The following is a 15,024-nucleotide window of genomic DNA, read 5'->3' as shown; positions in this document are numbered from 1 at the left end:
ACTAAAGTACAAGTCTCAGATTCTCTGCATTTTATATGACATATCTTGACCACTGTACTGGCATTGAGTAACTTAAGCAAGAGGGATTCTGAACTCACTTGGGCCCCAGAGATATTTGCACTGGTTTCCTCTGGTCTTGCACTCTCCGCTGTAGCAGCGTCCCTAAAGAGACAAAATCATATCAAAATGTATTTACATAGCACCTTTTTACATCAGCTGATGTCACAAAGTGCTGTACAGAAACCCAGTCTAAAACCCCAAACAGCAAGCAATGCATGGGTAGAATCACAGAGTATACTCATTCATTCCCTATATGTTCAAGCAAGTTCATAATGACAATCATTTTCTAAATCACATCATCTGAATAGGTATACAGTATGTCCTTGTGGCTTAGTGATCATGCTGCCCACCTGGTCGACTTGACATTGGTAGCCATCTTGTTTGTGGAGGTTGGGAGGGCACTACAATGAACAACATAAAAAATATTTCCTTTTAAGACAGCTGAACGTTTCATCCTGTTTCAGAAAATGAATGGTTAGAGCCCAACTCACCTGGCCAGAGTCTCCTGAGCATGTCTCTGAGATATCACAGTCATTCACCGCATAGCGACAACTGTAACCACGTGGGTAGAACTAACATAGAAAGAGAGAACAAGAGACCGGGATTTCCTGTACCAATCTTATCAGGTCTCTTAAACAACACTAACACAAAAAAACATACTGGTGATTAAACAGCCATATCGGTTCTTAGTGAGCAACCTGACACAGTGATTAAACAGCCATATCGGTTCTTAGTGAGCATCCTGACACAGTGATTAAACAGCCATATCGGTTCTTAGTGAGCATCCTGACACAGTGATTAAACAGCCATATCGGTTCTTAGTGAGCATCCTGACACAGTGATTAAACAGCCATATCGGTTCTTAGTGAGCATCCTGACACAGTGATTAAACAGCCATATCGGTTCTTAGTGAGCATCCTGACACAGTGATTAAACAGCCATATCGGTTCTTTAAACAGCCATGAGCATCCTGACACAGTGATTAAACAGCCATATCGGTTCTTAGTGAGCATCCTGACACAGTGATTAAACAGCCATATCGGTTCTTAGTGAGCATCCTGACACAGTGATTAAACAGCCATATCGGTTCTTAGTGAGCATCCTGACACAGTGATTAAACAGCCATATCGGTTCTTAGTGAGCATCCTGACACAGTGATTAAACAGCCATATCGGTTCTTAGTGAGCATCCTGACACAGTGATTAAACAGCCATATCGGTTCTTAGTGAGCATCCTGACACAGTGATTAAACACAGTGATTAAACAGCCATATCGGTTCTTAGTGAGCATCCTGACACAGTGATTAAACAGCCATATCTTAGTGAGCATCCTGGTTCTTATCGGTTCTTAGTGAGCATCCTGACACAGTGATTAAACAGCCATATCGGTTCTTAGTGAGCATCCTGACACAGTGATTAAACAGCCATATCGGTTCTTAGTGAGCATCCTGACACAGTGATTAAACAGCCATATCGGTTCTTAGTGAGCATCCTGACACAGTGATTAAACAGCCATATCGGTTCTTAGTGAGCATCCTGACACAGTGATTAAACAGCCATATCGGTTCTTAGTGAGCATCCTGACACAGTGATTAAACAGCCAAAGTGAGCATCCTGACACAGTGATTAAACAGCCATATCGTTCTTAGTGAGCATCCTGACACAGTGATTAAACAGCCATATCGGTTCTTAGTGAGCATCCTGACACAGTGATTAAACAACCATATCGGTTCTTAGTGAGCATCCTGACACAGTGATTAAACAGCCATATCGGTTCTTAGTGAGCATCCTGACACAGTGATTAAACAGCCATATCGGTTCTTAGTGAGCATCCTGACACAGTGATTAAACAGCCATATCGGTTCTTAGTGAGCATCCTGACAGCCATATCGGTTCTTAGTGAGCATCCTGACACAGTGATTAAACAGCCATATCGGTTCTTAGTGAGCATCCTGACACAGTGATTAAACAGCCATATCGGTTCTTAGTGAGCATCCTGACACAGTGATTAAACAGCCATATCGGTTCTTAGTGAGCATCCTGACACAGTGATTAAACAGCCATATCGGTTCTTAGTGAGCATCCTGACACAGTGATTAAACAGCCATATCGGTTCTTAGTGAGCATCCTGACACAGTGATTAAACAGCCATATCGGTTCTTAGTGAGCATCCTGACACAGTGATTAAACAGCCATATCGGTTCTTAGTGAGCATCCTGACACAGTGATTAAACAGCCATATCGGTTCTTAGTGAGCATCCTGACACAGTGATTAAACAGCCATATCGGTTCTTAGTGAGCATCCTGACACAGTGATTAAACAGCTCTTACCAGACAAGTGTTGTTGCAGCAAGGTCCGTCAGCGCAATGTGCACCATTAGCTAGGGAACACTTCTTACAGCAGTCCTTGTAGCACTCCTACAACATAGACGGCAGCACCAGTCTGACACTGTATTTGAACCATATTAATGAGAAGTAAATAAACTAGTACTTAATAGTAACTTACTGTTCTATCTCCGCAGTCACACTCCTCTCCCACCTCAATGTATCCATTCCCACACTCTGTAGATTCAAACAGCTGCCCAAACAAACAGAATCAGAGGGTTATAACGGTATCTGAATGACTGGTTATACACAGTGTCGCTCTTTTGATGTTCAGCTGTATGGCGACCGCAAAGTAAACTACTCACCTTGGTCGGCCTGTTATAGAGACATGATCCACCGCCCTTCAGCAGGAACGCCTTGTAGTCTGAGATGCTGCACTTGGAGAACTTCCGGGGATGCTGGACCCTGAGGGGGGAAAGGAATAGATCCACCTTTATCATCCAACTGTTCATTGACCATGTCCTAATGTGAGAGTGAAAGGTGTGGCAGATGTTATTCACGTCAGGTGACTCTGGACCAGTGTGCAACACGAGCCACTGTCAACAACACAAGCATGAAGTCAAGGCAACTATCACATGCTACCGCAGGTCATGACCCCGCACAGCCTCTGGTGGCTGCAGATACAGCTCTATACATCCTGTCATTGGCCTACTATCATAGAGAGAGGTTGGGGTGCTAGGTGGTTAGCAGCTCATAGAGAGAGGCAGGGGTGCTAGGTGGTTAGCAGCTCATAGAGTGAGACAGGGGTGCTAGGTGGTTAGCAGCTCATAGAGAGTGGTGGCTAGGTGGTTAGCAGCTCATAGAGAGGCAGGGGTGCTAGGTGGTTAGCAGCCCATAGAGAGGGGTGGCTAGGTGGTTAGCAGCTCATAGATAGGGGTGGCTAGGTGGTTAGCAGCTCATAGAGAGGGGTGGTTAGCAGCTCATAGAGAGGCAGGGGTGCTAGGTGGTTAGCAGCTCATAGAGAGAGGCTGGAGCGCTAGGTGGTTAGCAGCTCATAGAGAGGGGTGGCTAGGTGGTTAGCAGATCATAGAGAGGCAGGGATGCTAGGTGGTTAGCAGCTCATAGAGAGAGACAGAGGTGCTAGTTTGTTAGCAGCTCATAGAGAGAGACAGAGGTGCTAGTTTGTTAGCAGCTCAGGGAGAGTGGTGGCTAGGTGGTTAGCAGCTCATAGAGAGGGATGGCTTGGTGGTTAGCAGCTCATAGAGAGGGGTGGCTAGGTGGTTAGCAGCTCATGGAGAGGGGTGGCTAGGTGGTTAGCAGCTCATAGAGAGGGATGGCTTGGTGGTTAGCAGCTCATAGAGAGGGGTGGCTTGGTGGTTAGCAGCTCATAGAGAGGGGTGGCTAGGTGGTTAGCAGCTCATAGAGAGGCAGGGGTGCTAGGTGGTTAGCAGCTCATAGAGAGAAGCAGGGGTGCTAGGTGGTTAGCAGCTCATAGAGAGAAGCAGGGGCACTAGGTGGTTAGCAGCTCATAGAGAGGGGTGGCTAGGTGGTTAGCAGCTCATAGAGAGGGGTGGCTAGGTGGTTAGCAGCTCATAGAGAGGGGTGGCTAGGTGGTTAGCAGCTCATAGAGAGGGGTGGCTAGGTGGTTAGCAGCTCATAGAGAGGGGTGGCTAGGTGGTTAGCAGCTCATAGAGAGGGGTGGCTAGGTGGTTAGCAGCTCATCGAGAGGGGTGGCTTGGTGGTTAGCAGCTCAGAGAGAAGCTCAGCTCATAGAGAGAAGCAGGGGCGCTAGGTGGTTAGCAGCTCATAGAGAGAAGCAGGGGCGCTAGGTGGTTAGCAGCTCATAGAGAGAAGCAGGGGCGCTAGGTGGTTAGCAGCTCAGGGAGAAGCAGGGGCGCTAGGTGGTTAGCAGCTCATAGAGAGAAGCAGGGGCGCTAGGTGGTTAGCAGCTCATAGAGAGAAGCAGGGGCGCTAGGTGGTTAGCAGCTCATAGAGAGAAGCAGGGGCGCTAGGTGGTTAGCAGCTCATAGAGAGAAGCAGGGGCGCTAGGTGGTTAGCAGCTCATAGAGAGAAGCAGGGGGCTAGGTGGTTAGCAGCTCATAGAGAGGGGTGGCTAGGTGGTTAGCAGCTCATAGAGAGGGGTGGCTAGGTGGTTAGCAGCTCATAGAGAGGGGTGGCTAGGTGGTTAGCAGCTCATAGAGAGGGTGGCTAGGTGGTTAGCAGCTCATAGAGAGGGGTGGCTAGGTGGTTAGCAGCTCATAGAGAGGGGTGGCTAGGTGGTTAGCAGCTCATAGAGAGGGGTGACTAGGTGGTTAGCAGCTCATAGAGAGGGGTGGCTAGGTGGTTAGCAGCTCATAGAGAGGGGTGGCTAGGTGGTTAGCAGCTCATCGAGAGGGGTGGCTTGGTGGTTAGCAGCTCATAGAGAGAAGCAGGGGCGCTAGGTGGTTAGCAGCTCATAGAGAGAAGCAGGGGCGCTAGGTGGTTAGCAGCTCATAGAGAGAAGCAGGGGCGCTAGGTGGTTAGCAGCTCATAGAGAGAAGCAGGGGCGCTAGGTGGTTAGCAGCTCATAGAGAGAAGCAGGGGCGCTAGGTGGTTAGCAGCTCATAGAGAGAAGCAGGGCGCTAGGTGGTTAGCAGCTCATAGAGAGAAGCAGGGGCGCTAGGTGGTTAGCAGCTCATAGAGAGAAGCAGGGGCGCTAGGTGGTTAGCAGCTCATAGAGAGAAGCAGGGGCGCTAGGTGGTTAGCAGCTCATAGAGAGAAGCAGGGGCGCTAGGTGGTTAGCAGCTCATAGAGAGAAGCAGGGGCGCTAGGTGGTTAGCAGCTCATAGAGAGGGGTGGCTAGGTGGTTAGCAGCTCATAGAGAGGGGTGGCTAGGTGGTTAGCAGCTCATAGAGAGGGGTGGCTAGGTGGTTAGCAGCTCATAGAGAGGGGTGGCTAGGTGGTTAGCAGCTCATAGAGAGGGGTGGCTAGGTGGTTAGCAGCTCATAGAGAGGGGTGGCTAGGTGGTTAGCAGCTCATAGAGAGGGGTGGCTAGGTGGTTAGCAGCTCATCGAGAGGGGTGGCTTGGTGGTTAGCAGCTCATAGAGAGAAGCAGGGGCGCTAGGTGGTTAGCAGCTCATAGAGAGAAGCAGGGGCGCTAGGTGGTTAGCAGCTCATAGAGAGAAGCAGGGGCGCTAGGTGGTTAGCAGCTCATAGAGAGAAGCAGGGGCGCTAGGTGGTTAGCAGCTCATAGAGAGAAGCAGGGGCGCTAGGTGGTTAGCAGCTCATAGAGAGAAGCAGGGGCGCTAGGTGGTTAGCAGCTCATAGAGAGAAGCAGGGGCGCTAGGTGGTTAGCAGCTCATAGAGAGAAGCAGGGGCGCTAGGTGGTTAGCAGCTCATAGAGAGGGGTGGCTAGGTGGTTAGCAGCTCATAGAGAGGGGTGGCTAGGTGGTTAGCAGCTCATAGAGAGGGGTGGCTAGGTGGTTAGCAGCTCATAGAGAGGGGTGGCTAGGTGGTTAGCAGCTCATAGAGAGAGACTGTGGTTTCTCTCCCCCTCTCTCTATACACTACCGTTCAAAAGTTTGGGGTCACTTAGAAATGTCCTTGTTTTTGAAAGAAAAGCTATTTTTTGCCCATTAAAATAACATCAAATTGATCCGAAATACATTGAAGACATTGTTAATGTTGTAAATGACTATTGTATCTGGAAATGGCTGATTTTTTAATGGAATATCTACATAGGCGTAAAAGAGGCCCATTATCAGCAACCATCACTCCTATGTTCCGATGGCACGTGGTGTTAGCTAATCTAAGTTTATCATTATAAAAGGCTAATTGATTATTAGAAAACCCTTTTGCAAATATGTTAGCACAGCTGAAAACTGTTGTTCTGATTAAAGAAGCAATAAAACTGGCCTTCTTTGGACTAGTTGAGTATTTGGAGCATCAGCATTTGTGGGTTCGATTACAGGCTCAAAATGGCCAAAAACAAAGAACTTTCTTCTGAAACTCGTCAGTCTATTCTTGTTCTGAGAAATGAAGGCTATTCCATGCGAGAACTTGCCAAGAAACTGAAGATCTCGTACAACTGTGTGTAGTACTCCCTTCACAGAACAGCGCAAACTGGCGCTAACCAGAATAGAAAGAGGAGTGGGAGGCCCCGGTGCACAATTGAGCAAGAGGACAAGTACATTAGATTGTTTAGTTTGAGATATGGCTTTTTCTTTGCAACTCTGCCTAAAAGGCCAGCATCCCGGAGTCGCCTCTTCACTGTTGACGTTGAGACTGCTGTTTTCTTTCAAAAACAAGGAAATGTTTAAGTGACCCCAAACTTTTGACAGGTAGTGTATATATATATATATATATATATATATATATATATATATATATATATATATATATATATATATATATATATATATATATATATAAATATATATATCTGTCTGTGTATATGTGTGTGTGAGGGGGGCACATGTGACAGGGAGAGCGAGACATAGACAGAAACAGAGAGTGAGAATAACAGTAGTTCAGCAGCCCATTACCCAGTGTCCTCCATGATGCAGCCCACCCAGGAGTCAGAGCAGCCGCATTCCTCTGTGAGAGAGAACAACACACAGCATGTCCATCAAAGAAACATATGTGCCTAAAATTATTCCAAATTTTAAACATAGATTGTTTAAAAAAGGACTGCTTTGTAAATCTGTGAGACATATATGAATGTGAGCTGGTCTGTGTACTTCTCTTTGCGGCTGGATCCCACTGGATGCCGAGGTTCTGTGCCAAGCTCTGAGAGAGTGACGAAGCCATAGTCCATGTGGTGCCATACTGCAGGTACAAAACATTAGCAGTTACTAGTCTGTTCTGCCATAATAAAAAAAGTATGATCCTGGACATTAGTCTCACCTCGTTGACCCCTACTCCACGGCTCACAGAGCACATGCCCCCGAAGTACGCTACACTGCTTCGGCGATAGTGGAAGGTCACATTGCTGTGCATCGAAGAGACACAGAGTAACTATCAGACAGACACACAGACAGGCAGTCAGATACACAGACAGACAGGTGGACAGGCAGACAGACATATCCATATTTCAGCCACCCTTGGAGGAAAAATGAAAGTGGATGGAAAAAGGTTGCTTTGTTGTTAAAGCAAAAGCATTAGGGCCTAGTCCTTTAACAGGATCTACTGATCTGGGAAGCCATAAAGGGGCTCTGTGTGCAAGAGATACTTACTACAGCATCAGCATGGGGTGGCCCTGAGGAACAGGGAGGAGAGAGCACTTACGAGAAGAGGTGCACAGCGTCAGCGTGCTGCTTGATGCTCTGCGCCCGGTACTTAGAGAAATCTTTCAGCATGTCCAGAGGCTTCACACTGATGGGAATCGGGTCCTTGTCCGACCAGATCTCCACGGCAACCAGAACCACCCGTGTGTGCAGGTGCTCCTTAAAGATCTGTCATCGGAGCGTGTTGGCGTAGTGGGAGAACACACAGAGAGAGAGAGAGAGAGAGAGATGGAGAGGTCACAGCACAGGAAGAGGAGAAGAATACTGGGTGTGAATGATCATCTGTACTGTCTGAGGACAGGACAGGACAGGGGAAACAGCACACTGAGAGCAGGGAGAGACATGGGACAAGACAAGACAGGACAGGACAGGACAGGACAGGGGAAAAACAGCACACCGAGGGCAGGGAAAGACGTGGGACAAGACAAGACAAGACAGGACAGGACAGCACACTGAGAGCAGGGAGAGACATGGGACAAGACAGGACAGGACAGGGGATACAGCACACTGGGAGCAAGGAGAGACACAAGACTGTTATTCCACATCCCAGCTACACAGAGCAACAACAAGCACAGTGATACAGTGTATAATCTGAACATAACAGACACATGTATGGGGCCGACTGAGGGTACAGGAGACTGAGGGTACAAGAGAATCAGATTACAAGAGACTCAGATTACAGGAGACTGAGGGTACAGGAGACTGAGGGTACAGGAGACTCAGATTACAGGAGATTTGAGATGCAGGAAACTGAGGGAACATGAGACTCAGGGTACATGAGATAAGTAGTGTATGACACATGAGGAATGAGGGTACAGGAGACTCAGATTACAAGAGACTCAGATTACAGGAGATTGAGGGTACAGGAGACTCAGATTACAGGAGATTGAGGGTACATGAGACTCAGATGACAAGAGACTCAGATTACAGGAGACTGAGGGTACAGGAGACTGAGGGTACAGGAGACTGAGGGTACAAGAGACTGAGATTACAAGAGACTCAGATTACAAGAGACTCAGATTACAGGAGACTCAGATTACAGGAGATTTGAGATGCAGGAAACTGAGGGAACATGAGACTCAGGGTACATGAGATAAGTAGTGTATGACACATGAGGAAGTGGTCAATTCTGGGTTCTACCTCTAGGGGAACTTCAATATAAATGATAAACAGCTGTTCTCAACAAAAAAATACATATACATTTGATCAATTAATCTGTAAATTCAACGTTTTGATATACTTGTGTTTTGCAAACACAATAATTGATTAAGCTATATGATTGATTCAACTATGATTGATGATAGATTCAAATATGATTGATTCAACTATGATTGATGATTGATTCAAATATGATTGATTCAACTATGATTGATGATTGATTCAAATATGATTTATTCAACTATGATTGCATTGAAAATATTATTTAGTCACACAAGAGCCAGAGAATTAGAATCAGTTCAACATTATTCTAGATTGTTCTGATGGACACCCTGAAACATACACCAGAAAGAGGAGGTGAAGGTCTGAATATCTGCAGTTGAATATAAGTTTAAAATAATAATAATAAGAAGAAGAATCAGTTCTCAGAGCCAACTGAAGATGTTACTCACAGCATCAACAAGGTTCACCACTGACTTGGCAGAGTTCCTGGTGTGCTGCATGGTCTTGAGTCGCTTATACTGCAGACCACACAAAAACAATGACACAAATGTTATTCAAAACTATTATTAAGGGGAACATGAATCAATTCTCATACAAGATTCTACAACACCCTTTTAGAAAATACATAAAATATACATGTTGATTTTTGATGGTCCACACCAACAATAGAATAAGCCTGGTGTTTTCACATCTGGACCACGGTTACGTTAGCTAGGATATGAATCATGCATCCACCACCACATTCAACAGTGTTGCATTCTCTTGTGGGTGTAGCTGGCTAAGCATAGGACACGAGAGGAGGAAAAACAAGCCTCCTTGGTGTTGACGGAATGCTGTCGAGACTCTTAACAGTAAAATAATGAAACATTGCTGAAATATTCATTTGTGTTTCCTGTCTTCTGTTTAGATAGTGTTGCTTGGCTTTTGAGGGCACATACCATATTATGGTCACTGACGATCATAATCTCCAAATACTTCATCTCCTCAAATACATTCCTAGGCATCTGAAAAAGCCACAGATTAGTTAATTTTCATATTGACACAGCAATGACAGATTTATAGAGGATGAGAAGAAAATAGAGGATTATATGAGGCTACATAGAACACTAGGTTATAACAAGAGGCCACATAGCACACTAGTTTATAACATGAGGCTACATAGTACATTAGGTCATAACAAGAGGCTACATAGCACACTAGGTTATAACATTAGGCTACATAGCACATTAGGTCATAGCAAGAGGCTACATAGAACACTAGGTTATAACCAGAGGCCACATAGCACACTAGTTTATAACATGAGGCTACATAGTACATTAGGTCATAACAAGAGGCTACATAGCACACTAGGTTATAACATTAGGCTACATAGCACATTAGGTCATAGCAAGAGGCTACATAGCACACTAGGTTATAACATGAGGCTACATAGCACACTAGGTTTACAGTAGGGTTATTGTTACAGTAGGGTTACAGTAGGGTTACAGTAGGGTTAGGGTTACAGTAGGGTTATTGTTACAGTAGGGTTATTGTTACAGTAGGGTTACAGTAGGGTTACAGTAGGGTTAGTGTTACAGTAGGGTTACAGTAGGGTTAGGGTTACAGTAGGGTTATTGTTACAGTATGGTTATTGTTACAGTAGAGTTACAGTAGGGTTAGTGTTACAGTAGGGTTACAGTAGGGTTAGTGTTACAGTAGGGTTACAGTAGGGTTAGGGTTACAGTAGGATTACAGTAGGGTTAGGGTTACAGTAGGATTACAGTAGGGTTACAGTAGGTTTACAGTAGGGTTACAGTAGGGTTAGGGTTACAGTAGGGTTAGGGTTACAGTAGGTTTACAGTAGGGTTAGGGTTACAGTATGGTTACAGTAGGGTTAGGGTTACAGTAGGTTTACAGTAGGGTTAGGGTTACAGTAGGGTTAGGGTTACAGTAGGATTACAGTAGGGTTACAGTAGGTTTACAGTAGGGTTAGGGTTACAGTAGGGTTACAGTAGGGTTAGGGTTACAGTAGGTTTACAGTAGGGTTAGGGTTACAGTAGGGTTACAGTAGGGTTACAGTAGGTTTACAGTAGGGTTAGGGTTACAGTAGGGTTACAGTAGGGTTAGGGTTACAGTAGGTTTACAGTAGGGTTAGGGTTACAGTAGGTTTACAGTAGGGTTAGGGTTACAGTAGGGTTAGGGTTACAGTAGGGTTATGGTTACAGTAGGATTACAGTAGGGTTACAGTAGGATTACAGTAGGGTTACAGTAGGGTTATTGTTACAGTAGGATTACAGTAGGGTTACAGTAGGATTACAGTAGGGTTACAGTAGCATTACAGTAGGGTTACAGTAGGGTTACAGGAGGGTTAGGGTTACAGTAGGGTTACAGTAGGGTTAGGGTTACAGTAGGTTTACAGTAGGGTTAGGATTACAGTAGGGTTATAGTAGGGTTAGGGTTACAGTAGGTTTACAGTAGGGTTAGGGTTACAGTAGGGTTAGGGTTACAGTAGGGTTATGGTTACAGTAGGATTACAGTAGGGTTACAGTAGGATTACAGTAGATTTCCCTCTAGTGGTGTGGGGGCTGTGCTTTGGCAAAGTGGGTGGGGTTATATCCTTCCTGTTTGGCCCTGTCCGGGGGTGTCCTCGGATGGGGCCACAGTGTCTCCTGACCCCTCCTGTCTCAGCCTCCAGTATTTATGCTGCAGTAGTTTATGTGTCGGGGGGCTAGGGTCAGTTTGTTTATCTGGAGTACTTCTCCTGTCCTATTCGGTGTCCTGTGTAAATCTAAGTGTGCGTTCTCTAATTCTCTCCTTCTCTCTTTCTTTCTCTCTCTCGGAGGACCTGAGCCCTAGAACCATGCCCCAGGACTACCTGACATGATGACTCCTTGCTGTCCCCAGTCCACCTGGCCATGCTGCTGCTCCAGTTTCAACTGGCCTGGGCCCTAGGACCATGTCCCAGGACTACCTGACATGAGGACTCCTTGCTGTCCCCAGTCCACCTGGCCATGCTCCTGCTCCAGAGGTTACAGTAGGGTTACTGAGCCCTAGGACCGTGCCCCAGGACTACCTGACATGATGGCTCCTTGCTGTCCCCTGTCCATCTGACTGTGCTGCTGCTCCAGTTTCAACTGTTCTGCCTTATTATTATTTGACCATGCTGGTCATTTATGAACATTTGAATATCTTGGTCATGTTCTGTTATAATCTCTACCCGGCACAGCCAGAAGAGGACTGGCCACCCCACATAGCCCGGTTCCTCTCTAGGTTTCTTCCTAGGTTTTGGCCTTTCTAGGGAGTTTTTCCTAGCCACCGTGCTTTTACACCTGCATTGTTTGCTGTTTGGGGTTTTAGGCTGGGTTTCTGTACAGCACTTTGAGATATCAGCTGATGTACGAAGGGTTATATAAATAAATTTGATTTGATTTGATTTGATTTGATTTGATTACAGTAGGGTTACAGTAGGGTTATTGTTACAGTAGGATTACAGTAGGGTTACAGTAGGATTACAGTAGGGTTACAGTAGCATTACAGTAGGGTTACAGTAGGGTTACAGGAGGGTTAGTGTTACAGTAGGGTTACAGTAGGGTTACAGTAGAGTTACAGTAGGGTTACAGTGGGGTTAGGGTTACAGTAGGGTTATTGTTACAGTAGGGTTATTGTTACAGTAGGGTTACAGGAGGGTTAGTGTTACAGTAGGGTTACAGTGGGGTTACAGTAGGGTTAGTGTTACAGTAGGGTTACAGTGGGGTTAGGGTTACAGTGGGGTTACAGTAGGGTTACAGTAGGGTTAGTGTTACAGTAGGGTTACAGTAGGGTTAGTGTTACAGTAGGGTTACAGTAGGGTTACAGTAGGGTTAGTGTCACAGTAGGGTTACAGTAGGGTTACAGTAGGGTTACAGTAGGGTTAGTGTTACAGTAGGGTTACAGTAGGGTTACAGTAGGTTTACATTGGGGTTAGGGTTACAGTAGGGTTACAGTAGGATTAGTGTTACAGTTGGTTTACAGTAGGGTTATAGTAGGGTTACAGTAGGTTTACAATATGATTAGTGTTACAGTAGGGTTATAGTAGGGTTAGGGTTACCGTAGGGTTACATTAGGTTTACAGTAGGGTTATAGTAGGGTTACAGTAGGTTTACAATATGATTAGTGTTACAGTAGGGTTACAGTAGGGTTACAGTAGGTTTACAGTAGGGTTAGGGTTACAGTAGGATTACAGTAGGGTTACAGTAGGTTTACAGTAGGGTTACAGTAGGGTTAGGGTTACAGTAGGGTTAGGGTTACAGTAGGTTTACAGTAGGGTTAGGGTTACAGTATGGTTACAGTAGGGTTAGGGTTACAGTAGGTTTACAGTAGGGTTAGGGTTACAGTAGGGTTAGGGTTACAGTAGGATTACAGTAGGGTTACAGTAGGTTTACAGTAGGGTTAGGGTTACAGTAGGGTTACAGTAGGGTTAGGGTTACAGTAGGTTTACAGTAGGGTTAGGGTTACAGTAGGGTTACAGTAGGGTTACAGTAGGTTTACAGTAGGGTTAGGGTTACAGTAGGGTTACAGTAGGGTTAGGGTTACAGTAGGTTTACAGTAGGGTTAGGGTTACAGTAGGTTTACAGTAGGGTTAGGGTTACAGTAGGGTTAGGGTTACAGTAGGGTTATGGTTACAGTAGGATTACAGTAGGGTTACAGTAGGATTACAGTAGGGTTACAGTAGGGTTATTGTTACAGTAGGATTACAGTAGGGTTACAGTAGGATTACAGTAGGGTTACAGTAGCATTACAGTAGGGTTACAGTAGGGTTACAGGAGGGTTAGGGTTACAGTAGGGTTACAGTAGGGTTATGGTTACAGTAGGTTTACAGTAGGGTTAGGGTTACAGTAGGGTTACAGTAGGGTTAGGGTTACAGTAGGGTTAGGGTTACAGTAGGGTTATGGTTACAGTAGGATTACAGTAGGGTTACAGTAGGATTACAGTAGGGTTACAGTAGGGTTATTGTTACAGTAGGATTACAGTAGGGTTACAGTAGGATTACAGTAGGGTTACAGTAGCATTACAGTAGGGTTACAGTAGGGTTACAGGAGGGTTAGTGTTACAGTAGGGTTACAGTAGGGTTACAGTAGGGTTACAGTAGGGTTACAGTGGGGTTAGGGTTACAGTAGGGTTATTGTTACAGTAGGGTTATTGTTACAGTAGGGTTACAGGAGGGTTAGTGTTACAGTAGGGTTACAGTGGGGTTACAGTAGGGTTAGTGTTACAGTAGGGTTACAGTGGGGTTAGGGTTACAGTAGGGTTACAGTAGGGTTACAGTGGGGTTACAGTAGGGTTACAGTAGGGTTAGTGTTACAGTAGGGTTACAGTAGGGTTAGTGTTACAGTAGGGTTACAGTAGGGTTACAGTAGGGTTAGTGTCACAGTAGGGTTACAGTAGGGTTACAGTAGGGTTACAGTAGGGTTAGTGTTACAGTAGGGTTACAGTAGGGTTACAGTAGGCTTACATTGGGGTTAGGGTTACAGTAGGGTTACAGTAGGATTAGTGTTACAGTTGGTTTACAGTAGGGTTATAGTAGGGTTACAGTAGGTTTACAATATGATTAGTGTTACAGTAGGGTTATAGTAGGGTTAGGGTTACCGTAGGGTTACAGTAGGTTTACAGTAGGGTTATAGTAGGGTTACAGTAGGTTTACAATATGATTAGTGTTACAGTAGGGTTACAGTAGGTTTACAGTAGGGTTAGGGTAGGGTTAGAGTTAGGGTATGGTTACAGTAGGGTTAGAGTTAGGGTATGGTTAGAGTTAGGGTATGGTTACAGTAGGGTTAGGGTAGGGTTAGAGTTAGGGTATGGTTACAGTAGGGTTAGGGTAGGGTTAGGGTATGGTTAGAGTTAGGGTATGGTTACAGTAGGGTTAGAGTTAGGGTATGGTTACAGTAGGGTTAGGGTAGGGTTAGAGTTAGGGTATGGTTACAGTAGGGTTAGGGTAGGGTTAGGGTAGGGTTAGAGTTAGGGTATGGTTAGAGTAGGGTTAGGGTAGGGTTAGGGTATGGTTAGAGTTAGGGTATGGTTACAGTAGGGTTAGGGTAGGGTTAGAGTTAGGGTATGGTTACAGTAGGGTTAGGGTAGGGTTAGAGTTAGGGTATGGTTACAGTAGGGTTAGGGTAGGGTTAGGGTAGGGTTAGAGTTAGGGTATGGTTAGAGTAGGGTTAGGGTAGGGTTAGGGTATGGTTAGAGTTAGGGTATGGTTA

The 15,024-nt window shown here is 45.5% G+C and overlaps 1 protein-coding gene across 6 annotated transcripts in view; it reads right to left on the bottom strand.

Annotated features, from left to right (window-relative positions):
- Positions 1-15,024, bottom strand: part of LOC124003994 (disintegrin and metalloproteinase domain-containing protein 23-like) — a 59,410-nt gene that overhangs the window by 14,925 nt on the left and 29,461 nt on the right. For all 6 annotated transcript variants that reach the window (XR_006833684.1, XR_006833722.1, XM_046313043.1 and 3 more), the window contains exons 9-20: positions 9,748-9,813; positions 9,259-9,327; positions 7,650-7,816; positions 7,269-7,353; positions 7,103-7,190; positions 6,908-6,959; positions 2,750-2,849; positions 2,566-2,637; positions 2,391-2,477; positions 552-632; positions 411-461; positions 99-162 (exon numbers count right to left, since the gene is read on the bottom strand). Coding sequence is in view for 4 of the 6 variants with exons in the window: in XM_046313043.1 (XP_046168999.1) it covers positions 99-162; positions 411-461; positions 552-632; positions 2,391-2,477; positions 2,566-2,637; positions 2,750-2,849; positions 6,908-6,959; positions 7,103-7,190; positions 7,269-7,353; positions 7,650-7,816; positions 9,259-9,327; positions 9,748-9,813 (982 nt within the window). In the remaining 2 variants the exon portion in view is untranslated. The remainder of the gene's footprint in view (positions 1-98; positions 163-410; positions 462-551; positions 633-2,390; positions 2,478-2,565; positions 2,638-2,749; positions 2,850-6,907; positions 6,960-7,102; positions 7,191-7,268; positions 7,354-7,649; positions 7,817-9,258; positions 9,328-9,747; positions 9,814-15,024) is intronic.

This window comes from Oncorhynchus gorbuscha, linkage group LG01, assembly GCF_021184085.1.
Source record: "Oncorhynchus gorbuscha isolate QuinsamMale2020 ecotype Even-year linkage group LG01, OgorEven_v1.0, whole genome shotgun sequence".
NCBI lineage: Eukaryota > Metazoa > Chordata > Actinopteri > Salmoniformes > Salmonidae > Oncorhynchus > Oncorhynchus gorbuscha.
The sequence above is the reverse complement of the archived record's forward strand: the minus strand, read 5'-3'. Positions and strand labels throughout refer to the sequence as shown.